Source organism: Astyanax mexicanus, chromosome 22, assembly GCF_023375975.1.
Source record: "Astyanax mexicanus isolate ESR-SI-001 chromosome 22, AstMex3_surface, whole genome shotgun sequence".
Classification (NCBI taxonomy): Eukaryota; Metazoa; Chordata; class Actinopteri; order Characiformes; family Acestrorhamphidae; genus Astyanax; species Astyanax mexicanus.
In genome coordinates this window covers 12655477-12670209 of record NC_064429.1, presented here as the reverse complement: position 1 = coordinate 12670209, position 14733 = coordinate 12655477, and the positions used below count along the sequence as shown (strand labels likewise).

Genomic DNA, 14733 nt, shown 5'->3' with positions numbered 1-14733 from the left:
CCATGATAAAGTGATGAGTGGAATTCTGGGTAGTGTAGTTTATGGAGATAACAGGAATGGGTGAGAACAGAGAAGCATGAAATTTCATGGAGAGTCCAGGTTAACCAAGAACGAGTTCAACCATGACGATCATCACCTACATCACCATCCACTGGACTGAAGACTAGTGAACAAAATAACAATAATGCAATATATTATATCGTTTTCATATTTGTGATACATTATTAATACATAGACTTACTAAAGTTACTGCTTCATTACTCCACATGGTGGTGCTATAATTAAATGAATAGGGTAAATTAACCTGTGGTGAAGAATATCGGTTGTTTAAATGTTTGAAACTGAATCAATAAATCTCTATTACTCATTATTACTCACTATTACTCTACATTACTCTCTATCACTCATTATTACTCTCCATTACTCTCTATTAATCTCTATTACTCTTCATTATTCTGTATTACCCTTCATTACTCTATGTTACTCTCTATTACTCTTCAATACTCTCTATTACTCTGTATTACTCTATTAATCTCTATTACTCTTCATTACTCTATATTACTCTCTATTTCTCTCTATTATTCTTTATTATTCTCTATTACTCTTCATTACTCTCCATCACTCTTTTACTCTCTGTTACTCTCTATTACTCTCCATTACTCTCTATCACTTATTATTACTCTCCATTACTCTCTATTAATCTCTATTACTCTTCATTACTCTATATTACTCTCTATTTCTCTCTATTATTCTTTATTATTCTCTATTACTCTTCATTACTCTCCATCACTCTTTTACTCTCTATTACTCTCTATTACTCTCCATTATTCTCTATCACTTATTATTACTCTCCATTACTCTCTATTAATCTCTATTACTCTTCATTATTCTGTATTACCCTTCATTACTCTATATTACTCTCTATTACTCTTCAATACTCTCTATTACTCTGTATTACTCTATTAATCTCTATTACTCTTCATTACTCTATATTACTCTCTATTTCTCTCTATTATTCTTTATTATTCTCTATTACTCTTCATTACTCTCCATCACTCTTTTACTCTCTGTTACTCTCTATTACTCTCCATTACTCTCTATCACTTATTATTACTCTCCATTACTCTCTATTAATCTCTATTACTCTTCATTACTCTATATTACTCTCTATTTCTCTCTATTATTCTTTATTATTCTCTATTACTCTTCATTACTCTCCATCACTCTTTTACTCTCTATTACTCTCTATTACTCTCCATTATTCTCTATCACTTATTATTACTCTCCATTACTCTCTATTAATCTCTATTACTCTTCATTATTCTGTATTACCCTTCATTACTCTATATTACTCTCTATTACTCTTCAATACTCTCTATTACTCTGTATTACTCTATTAATCTCTATTACTCTTCATTACTCTATATTACTCTCTATTTCTCTCTATTATTCTTTATTATTCTCTATTACTCTTCATTACTCTCCATCACTCTTTTACTCTCTGTTACTCTCTATTACTCTCCATTACTCTCTATCACTTATTATTACTCTCCATTACTCTCTATTAATCTCTATTACTCTTCATTACTCTATATTACTCTCTATTTCTCTCTATTATTCTTTATTATTCTCTATTACTCTTCATTACTCTCCATCACTCTTTTACTCTCTGTTACTCTCTAATACTCTCTATTACTCAGCACTTTCACGTCTCTATAATAAAGCTTTTCTCAGGGTGAAATTCAGTCGTCTGCTCCTCCAGCTTCTCACTGTTAGAAACACTCATATAAGAACTGTATCTCTGCAGCACAAAGATAATAGATGTAACAAAGTGATAAAAATACATTTAATTTATTACAGTGAAATATTTAATCAGATGAGATCCGGATGTATGATCTCTTTATGATACAACACGAGTCCCAGTCCAAAAATAGCTGAACCAGTTTATTCAGTGAATCTTTAAGACAAAACAGTATTTTTGGATTGTGATGGAAAAATTGGAATGAATGAAAATTAATCAAAGTTTAAAGAAAAAAAACAAAACTAAAAACAGTAAAGTAAACAGTGAACAGACTAAACTGAAAATCCAGCAATGAGTTCAGTGGCATTAAATCACCTACAGTGAATTCAGGCCCAGTTACCACTTTAACTCTATAATTAATATTCTCACAATTATTATTATTTTTTTTTTCTCCATGTGTAGAATTTGTAGTTATACACTGTATAAATATAAACCAACGCTGTGTTGCTTGCTATGACATTGCTAAAGAGTTTATACTAAACTCAGAGACACGACCAGATTGTACAGTAAATATTGAGTAATGAAGTTCCTCCACTGTGTTACAGTGTTGTTTTAATGTCGGATCATCACTCTATTGGCCAAACATATTTGATTTCCACCATCAAGCAACACCTTAGCAGTGACCTAGCAACAACATAGCAACAACATAGCAACACCATAGCAACCACCACTTCCAGTGCTGTATGATTATAACACTATATCTTCTGCAGTTTGTTTATAATCACAGTGTGATTTATTACTTTTCTATATCGTGATTATCACACCAGAGCTTTATATATAATAAAAATAGCATTAAAAAGGTAAACCTACATCACAGACCGTTTTCTTCAGGAGGAAAGAGGAGGGAAATCTCAGCCCGAGAATCTAAACTCTACTCTACCATGTCCAATAAGACACACATGATAACACCTCACAACCTATACAGGTGAACTCAGGTAAATGATAGTAAAATAAGAAAGGAGAAGAGACAGAATGATCTGGTTAATCTGGTTTTATTGGTTTTACTGGTTTTACTGGTTTGAGGGTGATAGGGTCAGGAGGACAGTAGAGGTTCAGGCGTTGGGGAGAACGTCGTCCGCAGGGTTCCTGTGGGCGGCTCCTGTGGAACAGAGGCACGGTCAGATCTGAAGGTCACGTGGTACAGGTGTGGGCAGGGTTTACAGGTGTGGGTGGGGTTTACAGTGCAGAGAGTAAAGCTCTTACCATTATCCAGGTTCTTCCTCAGCTTCCGGGCCAGTTGGGTCTGACCCATTCGCTGGAGTGCCTTCTCGGTAACGTCAGCTGCTGTATCATCATCGTAGAACTGGATCACCTGACTCACCGTCTCGTCCAGAGACCTGCCCTCCACCTTCCCCTTCGCCATGGGGGGCTTCCCGTCCAGCACCCCCTGAATCAGGTGCCACTGCAACCTCTTCAGCTCCTCAGCGTTCAGATCCTCCAGAGTCCTGAGCAGAACCTCCTGCACCCGGAACGAGGCCATCTACCCAGAGTTCAGATTACAGATCAGTTTTACTGTTCCTGAAGAACTCAATATATAATCACCAAAATATAAAATCAATACATCAGATTATCAGAGAAATCTGACCGTAAAACGATACATCTCTCACTGGAGAGGTGTCTACACCTCTATACATCTCTCCACATCCGTCTACACCCGTCTACACTTGTCTACACCTGTCTTCACCTCTATACATTTCTCTACACCTGTCTTCACCTGTCTCTATTTCTACCTACATCAGTCTATATTTGTCTACACCTCTATACATCTCTATATATCTGTCTATATTTGTCTACATCTCTCTGTATCTGTAATTAATATTGTATAATATAATGTATATAGTATAATAATATATAAGAGAATGAACAGCAGAAGTTTGATGAAGCCCAGTAGAGTCTAATCTCTTACCTTTCGCTGGTCAAGCCGTCCAATCACACGCAGAGATGAGGATCTGAGCGCTGCACTGCCTGCCTGCACATATATAGTGCCCTCCAATCACATGCATGAGAAATCTGCAGCATCTGCATAATCTGTACCCGTCAGTCTCATGATGCAGGTTTTCTTTATGACCAAATAAAGATATAGATCTGAATCAGAGTCTGAGTGGAACTGAGAATATTCTTCATTATACTGAACCCAGACCTGAACTCACAGAACACAGAATTAAAACCTAAATTAATAAAGGAAACAGTTAATATTTAATAAACTAACATCTATCACTGGAGAGCAGAATAATATTTGTTATTTTGGCTCCGCCCACAGCACTGACACACAGGAGACGCATATTCAATGTTTATTTAAGTATTTTTTTTAAGCAGTTTAATTTAGTGTTTTAATATATGTAATGAATTTACAGCTCAAATACAAACACAAGCTCCGCCCTGCGATTGTGGGAGGGGCTATCCTGCGGGTTGTGTTGCCTGTAGGTGAGAGAGGGCGGCAGAGATGGTGCAGAAATCCAGCCCAGGATTTCGCTCCAGCCGGGATGGATAAGATTAGATCATAACGGGTTTAGAATCAGTCTGGGATTATTTGGTGGAAACTGAAGAGAGAACTCAAAAAGCACATTTTTAATATAAATCAAAGCCCACCTTATAGTAACATAGATCAATATTTGCATAATTACAGTTAATCACAAAAAATACAATATAAAATATTTTTCTGTACTTCTGTTTGTTATTATTTGTAAAGATCAGAACATGTTACTCCACATTACATTTTTATTTGTATTTTATTTTGTTATCTTATTTTATGATGTTAAGAAGGAGAGATAACAGAGATGAAGAAGAGATGGGGGGGGGTATAAACAGTTTTGATGATATTTCTCAGAATGTTTGTTATTTCATAAGATCAGTCCAGTCATGTGCTGATGGTGGAAAGTGAAACAGAAGCTCAGTGGAGAAGAAGGGGGCGGGGCTGTGGGAGCGCTGAGTGTGACAGGAAGTCAGAATGAAACTGAAAGTAGAACAGGAAGTGACACAGCCATTATTACCATCCCTAACTCAGAAATGCTCTCAGAGACTTCAGACTCACCCCTGACCTAAAAACACAGATAAAAATCCGCCAACATCTAACATCATCCATCCATCATCAATCTATCCAATCATCACTCGGTCCATCACTCTGTCCATCATCAATCTATCCAATCATCACTCTGTCCATCAACACTCGTCCATCATCACTCCGTCCATCATCAATCTATCCAATCATCACTCTGTCCATCAACACTCGTCCATCATCACTCTGTCCATAAATCTATCCAGTCATAACTCTGTCCATCAACACTCGTCCACTCGTCCAGAATTTCCCCCCGGGGGATCAATAAAGTATCTATCTATCTATCTATCTATCATCACTCTGTCCATCAATCTATCCAATCATAACTCTGTCCATCAACACTCTTCCATCATCACACTGTCCATCACTCTGTCCATCAATCTATCCAATCATCACTCTGTCCATCAACACTCATCCATCATCACACTGTCCATCACTCTGTCCATCATCAATCTATCCAATCATCACTCTGTCCATTAACACTCGTCCATCTTCACTCTGTCCATCATCACTCTATCTAATCATCATTCATCCATCATTAATCTATCCAATCATCATTCTGTCCATCATTTTTTCTAATATCAATCACACACCCCTCCTTATTTATCTCAATCACCCTTTCAATCCCAGTCAATCTTCTTTAACTCTTTCTCATCTCAATCATCTCATCCCTCTTCTGTCTTCCAAACCATCTCTTTCTGAACTGACTCCTCCTGGGACTGGATCAGTGTTGGGTTACAGTATAATCTAATCTTCAACAATATTGATAATTTAGAGCATTTATTTACAGAAAATGAGAAATGTCTGAAATAACAAAAAAGATGCAGAACTTTCAGATCTCAAATAATGCAAAGAAATCAATCAGTTCAGAAATAATCAATATTTGGTAGAATAATCCTGGTTTTTAATCACTGTTTTTTTTCATGCATCATGGCATCATGTTCTCCTCCACCAGTCTTACACACTGCTTTTGGATAACTTTATGCTGCTTTACTCCTGGTGCAAAAATTAAATCAGTTCAGTTTGGTTTGATGGCTTGTAATCATCCATCTTCCTCTTCATTATATTCCAGGTTTTTAATTTGGTAAAAATAAAATAAACTCATAATTTTTAAGTGTCTCTTATTTTTTAACAGAGCTGTGTATCACATCCATCATCTACTGAAGCTCTGCAGCATCAGGGTTTACGTAATTCTTGGATCAACCAGCACAGTTTTAGACCGTGGAACTGTTCCTAATTCACTTGAGGTTTATGGGGATTGACTTCCTTCTATAAAGCAGATACACCTGAACTCCATCCCAGAATTCCCTGAGTTCTCTTTTCTCTCTCACAGTTTAACCTATGCTAAAGGATAATTACATAATTCTATCTTTTATCAGAAGATTGAACTCACAGAAAGAGCAGATACACTGTTTACTGGAGATTTAAACCAACACTAGTACTTATACATCTAAATCTAGAGATTAGCAGATTAAACCACAGGCAGAAGTGAAGAGTCTTCAGATTAGATAAAAATGTTGAAACAGAGGGAGATGTTTAACCACAGCTGGGGGGGTTATAGAGTTTCAGATCTCCAGGATGATGGTGGATTTAGCAGCTCAGCTGAGGATCTGAGAGTGAAGGTTTGTAGGGAGTAAAGGAGTTCAGTGAGGAGATTAATGAAGTTATTAAGAGTTTTATTATTTATAGGTGAGTAATATGATCTATTATTGATTTTTAGCAGGAAGTTCTGCTGCAGTGTTTCAGTGTGTTTCAGTCAGATCTAAGAAACAGACGAGACGCTGATCTGATTAAACTGTGTTTATTAATATAACACTGGTTTATTGATTAAACTGTGTTTATTGATTTACAGGTTTATTGATTAAACTGTGTTTTATTGATTGACTGGTTTATGCTGCTTTATGGGGACATCAGCGAGGTTTCAGGCTGTGGGGAAGAGGTCGTCTCCAGGATTCCCCTCTATACGCTTCTGGAAGATTCCTGCAGGAGAGAGACGAGAAAATCAGACCCGTAGTTACAGGCTACAGGTTATAGACTACAGGCTAAAGGCTACAGGTTACAGACTACAGGTTACAGGTTACAGGCTAAAGGCTACAGGTTACAGACTACAGGTTACAGGTTACAGACTACAGGCTACAGTCTACAGGTTACAGACTACAGGTTACAGGTTACAGGTTAAAGGCTACAGGCTACAGGTTAAAGGCTACGGGTTACAGGTTACAGACGGAGAGGACGGAGGTCCGTTACCTGAGATCAGAACCTGGTCCAGTTGTCGGGCCAGCTGGTTCTGATTCATGCGTCTGAGCGCCGTCATGGTAACGTTCACCGCTACCTTATCATCATAAAACTGCATCAGCTGAGTTACTGTCTCGTCCAGCGACACCCCCTCAACCTTCACCTTCGCCATGGGGGGCTTTCCGTCCAGCACCCCCTGAACCAGGTGCCACTGGAACCTCTTCAGCTCCTCAGCGTTCAGCTCCTCCAGAGCCTTCAGCAGAACCTCCTGTACCCGGACCTTATGAGCCATCACTTTCACCTGATCACAATCAGTGAACGACTGGGTCACACTTCACACACTCACAATTCACCGCTAGTTTCTTTCACTACTAGTTTTTCAGCACTACTGTTTTTCTATCTATCTATCTATCTATCTATCTATCTATCTATCTATCTATCTATCTATCTATCTATCTATCTATCTATCTATCTATCTATCTATCTATCTATCTATCTATCCCTCTGGGATCATTAAGTGTCTAAAAGATATCATTATCATATATAGTATCTATCATTATCAGCACTATTACTGCAGTAATAACATTGGTTAATAATGTCTTTACTAATTATTAATTATTAATTAACACTAGTTAATAAATCATTAAACATCACTACATCTGAATGCTGAAGAATTTTTTAAATAATAATTAAGTTTTACATTGGTTAAAATACTTATTAATAATCTCTTAATTACTACTGTTAAAACTGTTTATTTACTCAGAAAAATAAACTGTATAATAATCAGATGAAATATTCATTATCTCTACTGAGCACATTAAATCAGTAAATCATTAATTACCTGTTTAATTAAATTACATTAATGCTGTAAAATACAGTAAATTACTGTCACTGCTGCTGTTAAACTTAAAATTTTCATACAAATCTGTATAAACTAATGATAAAAAATTGTCAATATTACATAATTATATTTCACTTTATAATAATATATTTATTAACAGCAGAATCTGAACATGGTCTAATCTCCTACCTCTCAGTGCTCTGACTGTCCAATCACACGCAGAGTTCAGGATCTATCAGCTGCACGGCCCACCTGCACTATATAGCACTCACTAATGACATGCGTGACATCACATCAGCAGAATTTGCATAAATGTACACCTGACATTCTCGTGATTTTGTTTTTCACATGTTTAAATACGGCCGTACAGCAGAACCGGAGTATTCCAGATCCAGATAAATTCTGGATTAGCCATCTCTAATCAATGTTATTTTGATTCAATCAATTATTAGTTTTATTAAATATACTGCCAGTAGCAGCTTATCAAACCTGGACATTAAACCAACAACCCTGTGGTCTATAAACCAATACCCTAACGATCAATGCTTGTTTTACGTTTATCCCAGCCATCATTCACTCCCTCAGGAACAGAGAGGGTTAAGGACCTGGACCTGGGTATGGAACCAACAAACTCGTTATCAATAAACCCATACTCCACTGAGACACCAGTGCTCTATTTTTGCATTAATCCCAGCCATAGGGACAGAGAGGGTTAAGGAGGTTAAGGGGTAAGTAGACCTGGGTATTGAACCCATAACCTTGTTACCAATAAACCAACACTCTAACTAACGCCATGCTCTGGTAAACCCTGGAGAAGAGAGGACTACTTAGAACGTTGCACAAGCAGACCTGGGTATTAAACCAACAACCTTGTCTTTGATAGTCTGGTGCTCTGACCACTGACCACTGAACCTGTTTTTGCATTAATCCCAGCCATGATCTGGTTCCTCAGCAACAGAGAGGGTTACGGTCCTTGCCTAAGTTAACCTGGGTATTGAACCCACACTGTAAACCCATACGTTGTTTGAACTCAAATGATTTAAGTCTGTTTTACATAAAATTGGATATTTCTAAACAATACTTAATTATTTTGAGTTAGTTGAACATTTGTGGGCACATATATACATTCAAACTTAGATCTTTGAGTTAAACCAACTTATAATAACTGAGTTTAGTCTGTTGGCATTGGCAGCTTATTTTCCATTGGCTTCTGTCACAATCTATTTGCATACTGGGTGTGTCCAACAGTTTCTGACAGACACTCACCATCAGTGTGTAGTGTTGTAATAACTTGATGTTTTAATTGATGCTGACTCAAGTTTTCATTCCCCATTACTTAAAATATTGGAGCAACCCAACTGCCTTAAAAAAGTTAAGTAAACTCAACTTATCTGGTCTTACAGTATAACAAAAATAAAAAAGTTAAATCAACTTCCCCTTTAGTTGTAATAACTTGATGTTCTAAGTTATGTTAACTTAAGTTTTCATTCCCCGTTACTTAACTTTTTTAAGGCAACCGGTTTCCTCAATTGTTTTAAGTAAATTCAACTTATCAGGGCTTACAGTGCACAACCTTGTTATCAATAAAACAGTGCACTGTATACTGCACCTGTTTTGCATATATCCCAGCCATGATCTGGTGCCCTGTGAGATGAGAGGGTTTAGGACTTTGCCCAAGTTGAGCTCGATATTGAACCCACAACCTTGTCTTCAATAAGCTGATGCTCTAACCACTAAACCACTGATTCCTATTTTGTGTTAATCCCAGCCATGTTCTGGTGCCTTTGTGCAGAGAGGGTTAAATGCTGTGCCAAAGTTGACCTGGGTATTAAACCCACAACCTTGTTGTCAATAAACTAATGTTCTGAATACCGAACCACACCTGCTGGAGATCCGGCGCTTTCCTCCGAGCGCACTGTGATTCCGCCTAGTGACGCTGCACTGATTGGCTGCAGTTGTAAAAGAGGCGGAGTCTGATTCACATGTATCAGAGGAAGCGTGTCCTCGCCCTCACCCTCCTAGTGTCAGAAGATCATTATTAGTGATATTATAAGATTATTATGATTATATTAACAGGGATTGCGTAACTGTACATAACTACAATTGCTGTTATTATATTTTATTATACTGAGATGTATTGTGTTGTTTTTGTATTGTTTCACTATTAGTATATTCTTGGATTTTCTTATTTAGTAGTTTTCTTCCTTTTAGCTTATTTACAATTTCTGTAAATCATTTACTACTGATAATAATAATAATAATAATAATAACAATAATAATAATAATAATAATAATAATAATAACAATAATAATAATAATAACAATAACAATATAATAATAATAATAATAATAATAATAATAATAATAATAATAATAATAATAATAATAATAATAATGAAGAAGAAGTGTAGAAGGGAAATCAGATGACTGAAATCATCAGTCATGTGTGTGTGTATACTGGTGACTTTGCACGTACACTGGTTTCCTCACATGTTTGTGTGCGTGTTGTGTGTGTGTGTGTGTGTGTGTGTGTGTGTGATTTAGTGTAAACTGAATTTATCATTAACTCTTTTACAGACTCTTATTTTAGTTGATGTGTTTTGGGTCTGAAATGCAGGAACAGATTTTTATTAATAAATTAAATGAAGTTAATCTGATAAAAGATTAAATATTCTGTGTTTTAATGACTGTAATTAAACACACTTTTATTTGCATTTTCTATCTCAGTTTTTTTGTGAATTTTATGATGTGATAGTATCTCAGTAATCTGATCACACTGTTCTACAGAGCAGCTGTGCTACAGGAGGGTGGAGATACGTGTTTAATGCAGGTGCAGCAGATTCAGCTCAGGTGTAGACTGTACCTCTCAGTATAGAGACCCACATGACTCCGCCCCCTACGATTATCAGCTGATATTAACCCTGATAATCAGACAGTAATCAGACTCCAGCTGATCAAACCACAGTTTAATCCCCCGATACTTGTCTGATTATCACCTGATCAGGATCCTTCTGATCATCAGATCTTTCTCATGATCATCTTTACCGATGATCACATGACCTCCTGCTCTGACTGCGTAACTTTAAGCTTCAAATTAAATTACATTTATTTTTAAAGCACTTTTTACAAATAAAGACCTCAAATACTCATTAAAATATTTAAAAGCTTTAATTTTTAGTAAGATAAAAGTGCACTGAAATAATAATTATAGTAATAGTTATAAAGTAATGTTAAAGAAATGTTATAGTATATATGTTATATATAAAGAAATATTATGGAGGTGTAGAAAAGCTGCTTTAATAACATCAGATATGTGTTTATCGAATGCTGGATCTGAATCTATGATAACACCAAGATTTTTAGCTTCTGCTCCCGAGCCGTTAAAATAGCAATCCACCAAAATCAGAGCGCATGTCATGTCATTCCTGCTCATTGTTTCACTGGTATTGACCTGGCTTGTTAAATCTTTTAATAAAATATTTTTATTGTATCCGCTCAAGTCTCCTCCTTGTCTGGCCCTGACAGCACACCTGACTTTGAGTGAGGGAATGATGAGATTGGTTTATTTCACATTACCCCCAAAATTAACCACACCTCTGATTAATTAAGAGAATTACTACATGACTTTTGTGCATTTGAGCTGCGCAAGGTGTACTTTTCCTGTCGTTATGAAAGGAAAGACACACTGCCCTAAATCAAACTGTATGATATGCAATAGACCTGTGCTCTATAGATCACTGAAATAGCGCCCTCAGTCTGATCATTTATTTCTAGCAGCTTTGGGGCTAATGGGAGAAGTTCTATTGTATCACTATTTAATAGGAGAAAGTTGATAAACACTTCTTGTTTTCACATCTTTTACACAATCCTTTATTTTCTTTATTCTCTCTCTGTCCTCAGGTTTGGCTGATATAAAAGGCTGCGTGTAAAAGATCCGTATGACAAAGAGAATTAACGTCATGTTTTTGCCCAGTGGGAGGAAATTATAATATAAATAATAAGGGTCTTCAATCTGACGTGGACAGAACACACCACATGGGTGGTGATGAAGACACAACAACGCCTCTACTTCCTCAGATGGCTGAGGAGGTTTGGTCTGAACCCCAGCATCCTCAGGACTTTCTACACCTGCACTGTGGAAAGCTGCCTGAGGAAATCCAGAAGGATCATGAAGGACCCGTCCCATCCAAACCACTCCCTGTTCTCACAGCTGCCGAGTGGAAGGAGCTCAGAAGCTTGAAGACCAGAACCAGCCGGTTCCAAAAACAGCTTCTTCCCCAGGCGACCAGGCCGTGGAACAGCCAGTAGAACAGTCTGAGATACTAAATACTAAGATGTACTAAAGATACCATTCCACAGTTCCACTGCACCTACAGGACTATCCCCATACTGCATCCCTCACACACCCACCCTCAACTTACCCCACAGGTTTAATTAGATTTTAGTTAAATAAAGAAGTTTATAGCAGACCTGTCTGCCTTTATATTGTTCATTTTAATCCATTCTGATACTGGAACAGTTTACTGACAAGCTTCATATTGTTTCCTTATACTGGCTGCTTACTCTGTGAAGGATTATATATAAAAGGGTTAATGTTCCCCAAAAGTTAAACTGTATATGTTTTAATATATACATCATACAAAAAAAACGATCCCGAGCTCAGCAACCATCACATAATCACAGATAATCAATTTTAATCACATAATCAGAGAGTGAACACTGTGTTCAACACACTAATGACTTCCTGTCGGCGGCGCGAGCAGTCGCAGCGGCTACTCCGGAAGCAAAACACGGTGCTTTTGTTTGTTTTTCTGTGTAAATAATCCGATCTGAACTCGCAATCATGCAAAAGTTCGCTATGGGAACAACTTACGACCGACAGACCCTGCTAGACCTGCAAAATCAACAAAAATCTGTACTTACAGACGGTCTACGAGCGGAGCTACACGCGCTAGGCCTGCTAAGATCCGCAGCGTTTCCTGAGCCTGCTATCCGGAAGAGGTGTCTCCGCAAGCGTTGCGCGAGGAGCCGAAAGCGCGGTAAGAGAACCGGTGTCCGCGCTAAGCTAATGGCTAACTCCAGCCGGCCAGCGGTTCCATCTCTCCTTCTCGCCAACGTTTGCTCCCTGCCGAACAAGATTGACTATCTCCGGCTCCAGCTCCAGTGTAACAACGCTGCGCTGATCTCCAGCTACTGCTCGCCGCTGGTGGAGTTTGCTGTAGTCAGAGCCAGGCCATTCTACCTGTACAGAGAGCTTAGCAGCGTGTACATAATAGCAGTGTATGTAGCACCCAGTGCTAATGCTAATGCTAACGGTGCTAATGCTAACGCTCTGCAAGAACTGTACACTGTTATCTCCAAACTCCAGAACTCACACCCCGACGGACTGTTTATTGTTGCTGGTGATTTCAATCACAGTAATCTGAAGGCTCTGCTGCCCAGCTTTCACCAACATGTGGATTTTCCAACCCGTGGAGCTAACCTGCTTGATTGTGTGTATACTAACATTCCCGGTTCGTACAGAGCAGAGCCCCGCCCCCACTACGGCTACTCTGATCATATCACTGTCATGCTCATCCCAGCATACAGACAGCTCATCAGACGTGCCAAATCAGAGAAGAAGAAAGTTACAACCTGGCCTCCAGGAGCCATCTCTGCTCTTCAGGACTGTTTTGAGCACACTGACTGGGACATGTTCAGAGAAGCTGCTACCTCTGATGACTCCATCAACCTGGAGGAGTACACAGACTCAGTGACTGGCTACATCAGCAAGTGCATTGAGGATGTTACTGTCTCCAAAACCATCACAACCCGCCCCAACCAGAAGCCGTGGATGACTGCAGAAGTGCGTGTGCTGCTGAGATCCAGAGACAAGGCCTTTAAGTCAGGGGACAGGGCTGGCCTCCGAACAGCTAGAGCCAAGCTCTCCCGGGGGATCAGAGAGGCAAAGCGCACCTACGCAAAGAAAATCCACGCCCACTTCCAGGACACTACTGACACTCGGCGCATGTGGCAGGGCATCCAGACCATCACCAACTACAAGTCACCCCCCCCCTGCTTGTAACAGTGATGCCTCCCTTCCAGATGCACTGAACTCCTTCTACGCAAGGTTCGAAGCACAGAACTACACGACAGCATGGAAGACTACACCTCCTCCAAACGATCAGGTACTGTGCCTGTCCTCAGCTGATGTGCGGAAAACTCTACTCAGAGTCAACCCATCGTCCCTGTGCCGAAGAAGTCTCAAGTGTCCTGCCTTAATGACCGTCCCATTGCACTTACTCCCATCATCATGAAGTGCTTTGAGAAGCTGGTCATGAGGCACATCAAAAACCAGCTCCCGTCCTCACTGGACCCTCTGCAGTTTGCGTATCGTCCAAACAGATCAACAGACGATGCCATCTCTACTGCGCTCCACCTGGCTCTCACCCACCTGGACAACAAAGACTGTTATGTTCGAATGCTGTTCATCGACTTCAGTTCAGCATTCAACACCATCATCCCTCAGCATCTGATCGGAAAACTGAGCTTGCTGGGCCTGAACTCCTCCCTCTGCAACTGGGTTTTAGACTTCCTGACTGAGAGACCACAATCAGTCAGGATTGGAAACAACACCTCCAGCACCACCATACTGAGCACTGGCGCCCCCCAGGGCTGTGTGCTCAGCCCACTGCTGTTCACTCTGCTGACTCATGACTGTACTGCAAAGTACAGCTCAAACCACATCATCAAGTTCGCTGATGACACAACTGTAGTTGGCCTCATCAGCAAGAACGACGAGTCAGCATACAGAGAGGAGGT

General features: G+C 39.0%; 2 protein-coding genes across 2 annotated transcripts; both read right to left on the bottom strand.

Annotated features, from left to right (window-relative positions):
• Positions 1-2797: 2797 nt before the first annotated feature.
• On the bottom strand, positions 2798-3816 carry LOC125780420 (NACHT, LRR and PYD domains-containing protein 10-like). The gene is made up of 3 exons (XM_049470681.1): positions 3708-3816; positions 3005-3281; positions 2798-2900 (listed from the first exon to the last, which is right to left on the bottom strand). Exons 2-3 carry the CDS (start codon positions 3279-3281, stop codon positions 2854-2856), a joined length of 324 nt encoding a protein of 107 aa, XP_049326638.1. The 5' UTR covers positions 3708-3816; the 3' UTR covers positions 2798-2853.
• Positions 3817-6641: 2825 nt separating this feature from the next.
• Positions 6642-8177, bottom strand: LOC111190979 (NACHT, LRR and PYD domains-containing protein 6). Its single transcript, XM_049470680.1, has 3 exons — positions 8122-8177; positions 7104-7392; positions 6642-6836 (listed from the first exon to the last, which is right to left on the bottom strand). The coding sequence occupies exons 2-3, from the start codon at positions 7381-7383 to the stop codon at positions 6778-6780; spliced, it is 339 nt and encodes a 112-aa protein (XP_049326637.1). The 5' UTR covers positions 7384-7392; positions 8122-8177; the 3' UTR covers positions 6642-6777.
• Positions 8178-14733: the final 6556 nt, after the last annotated feature.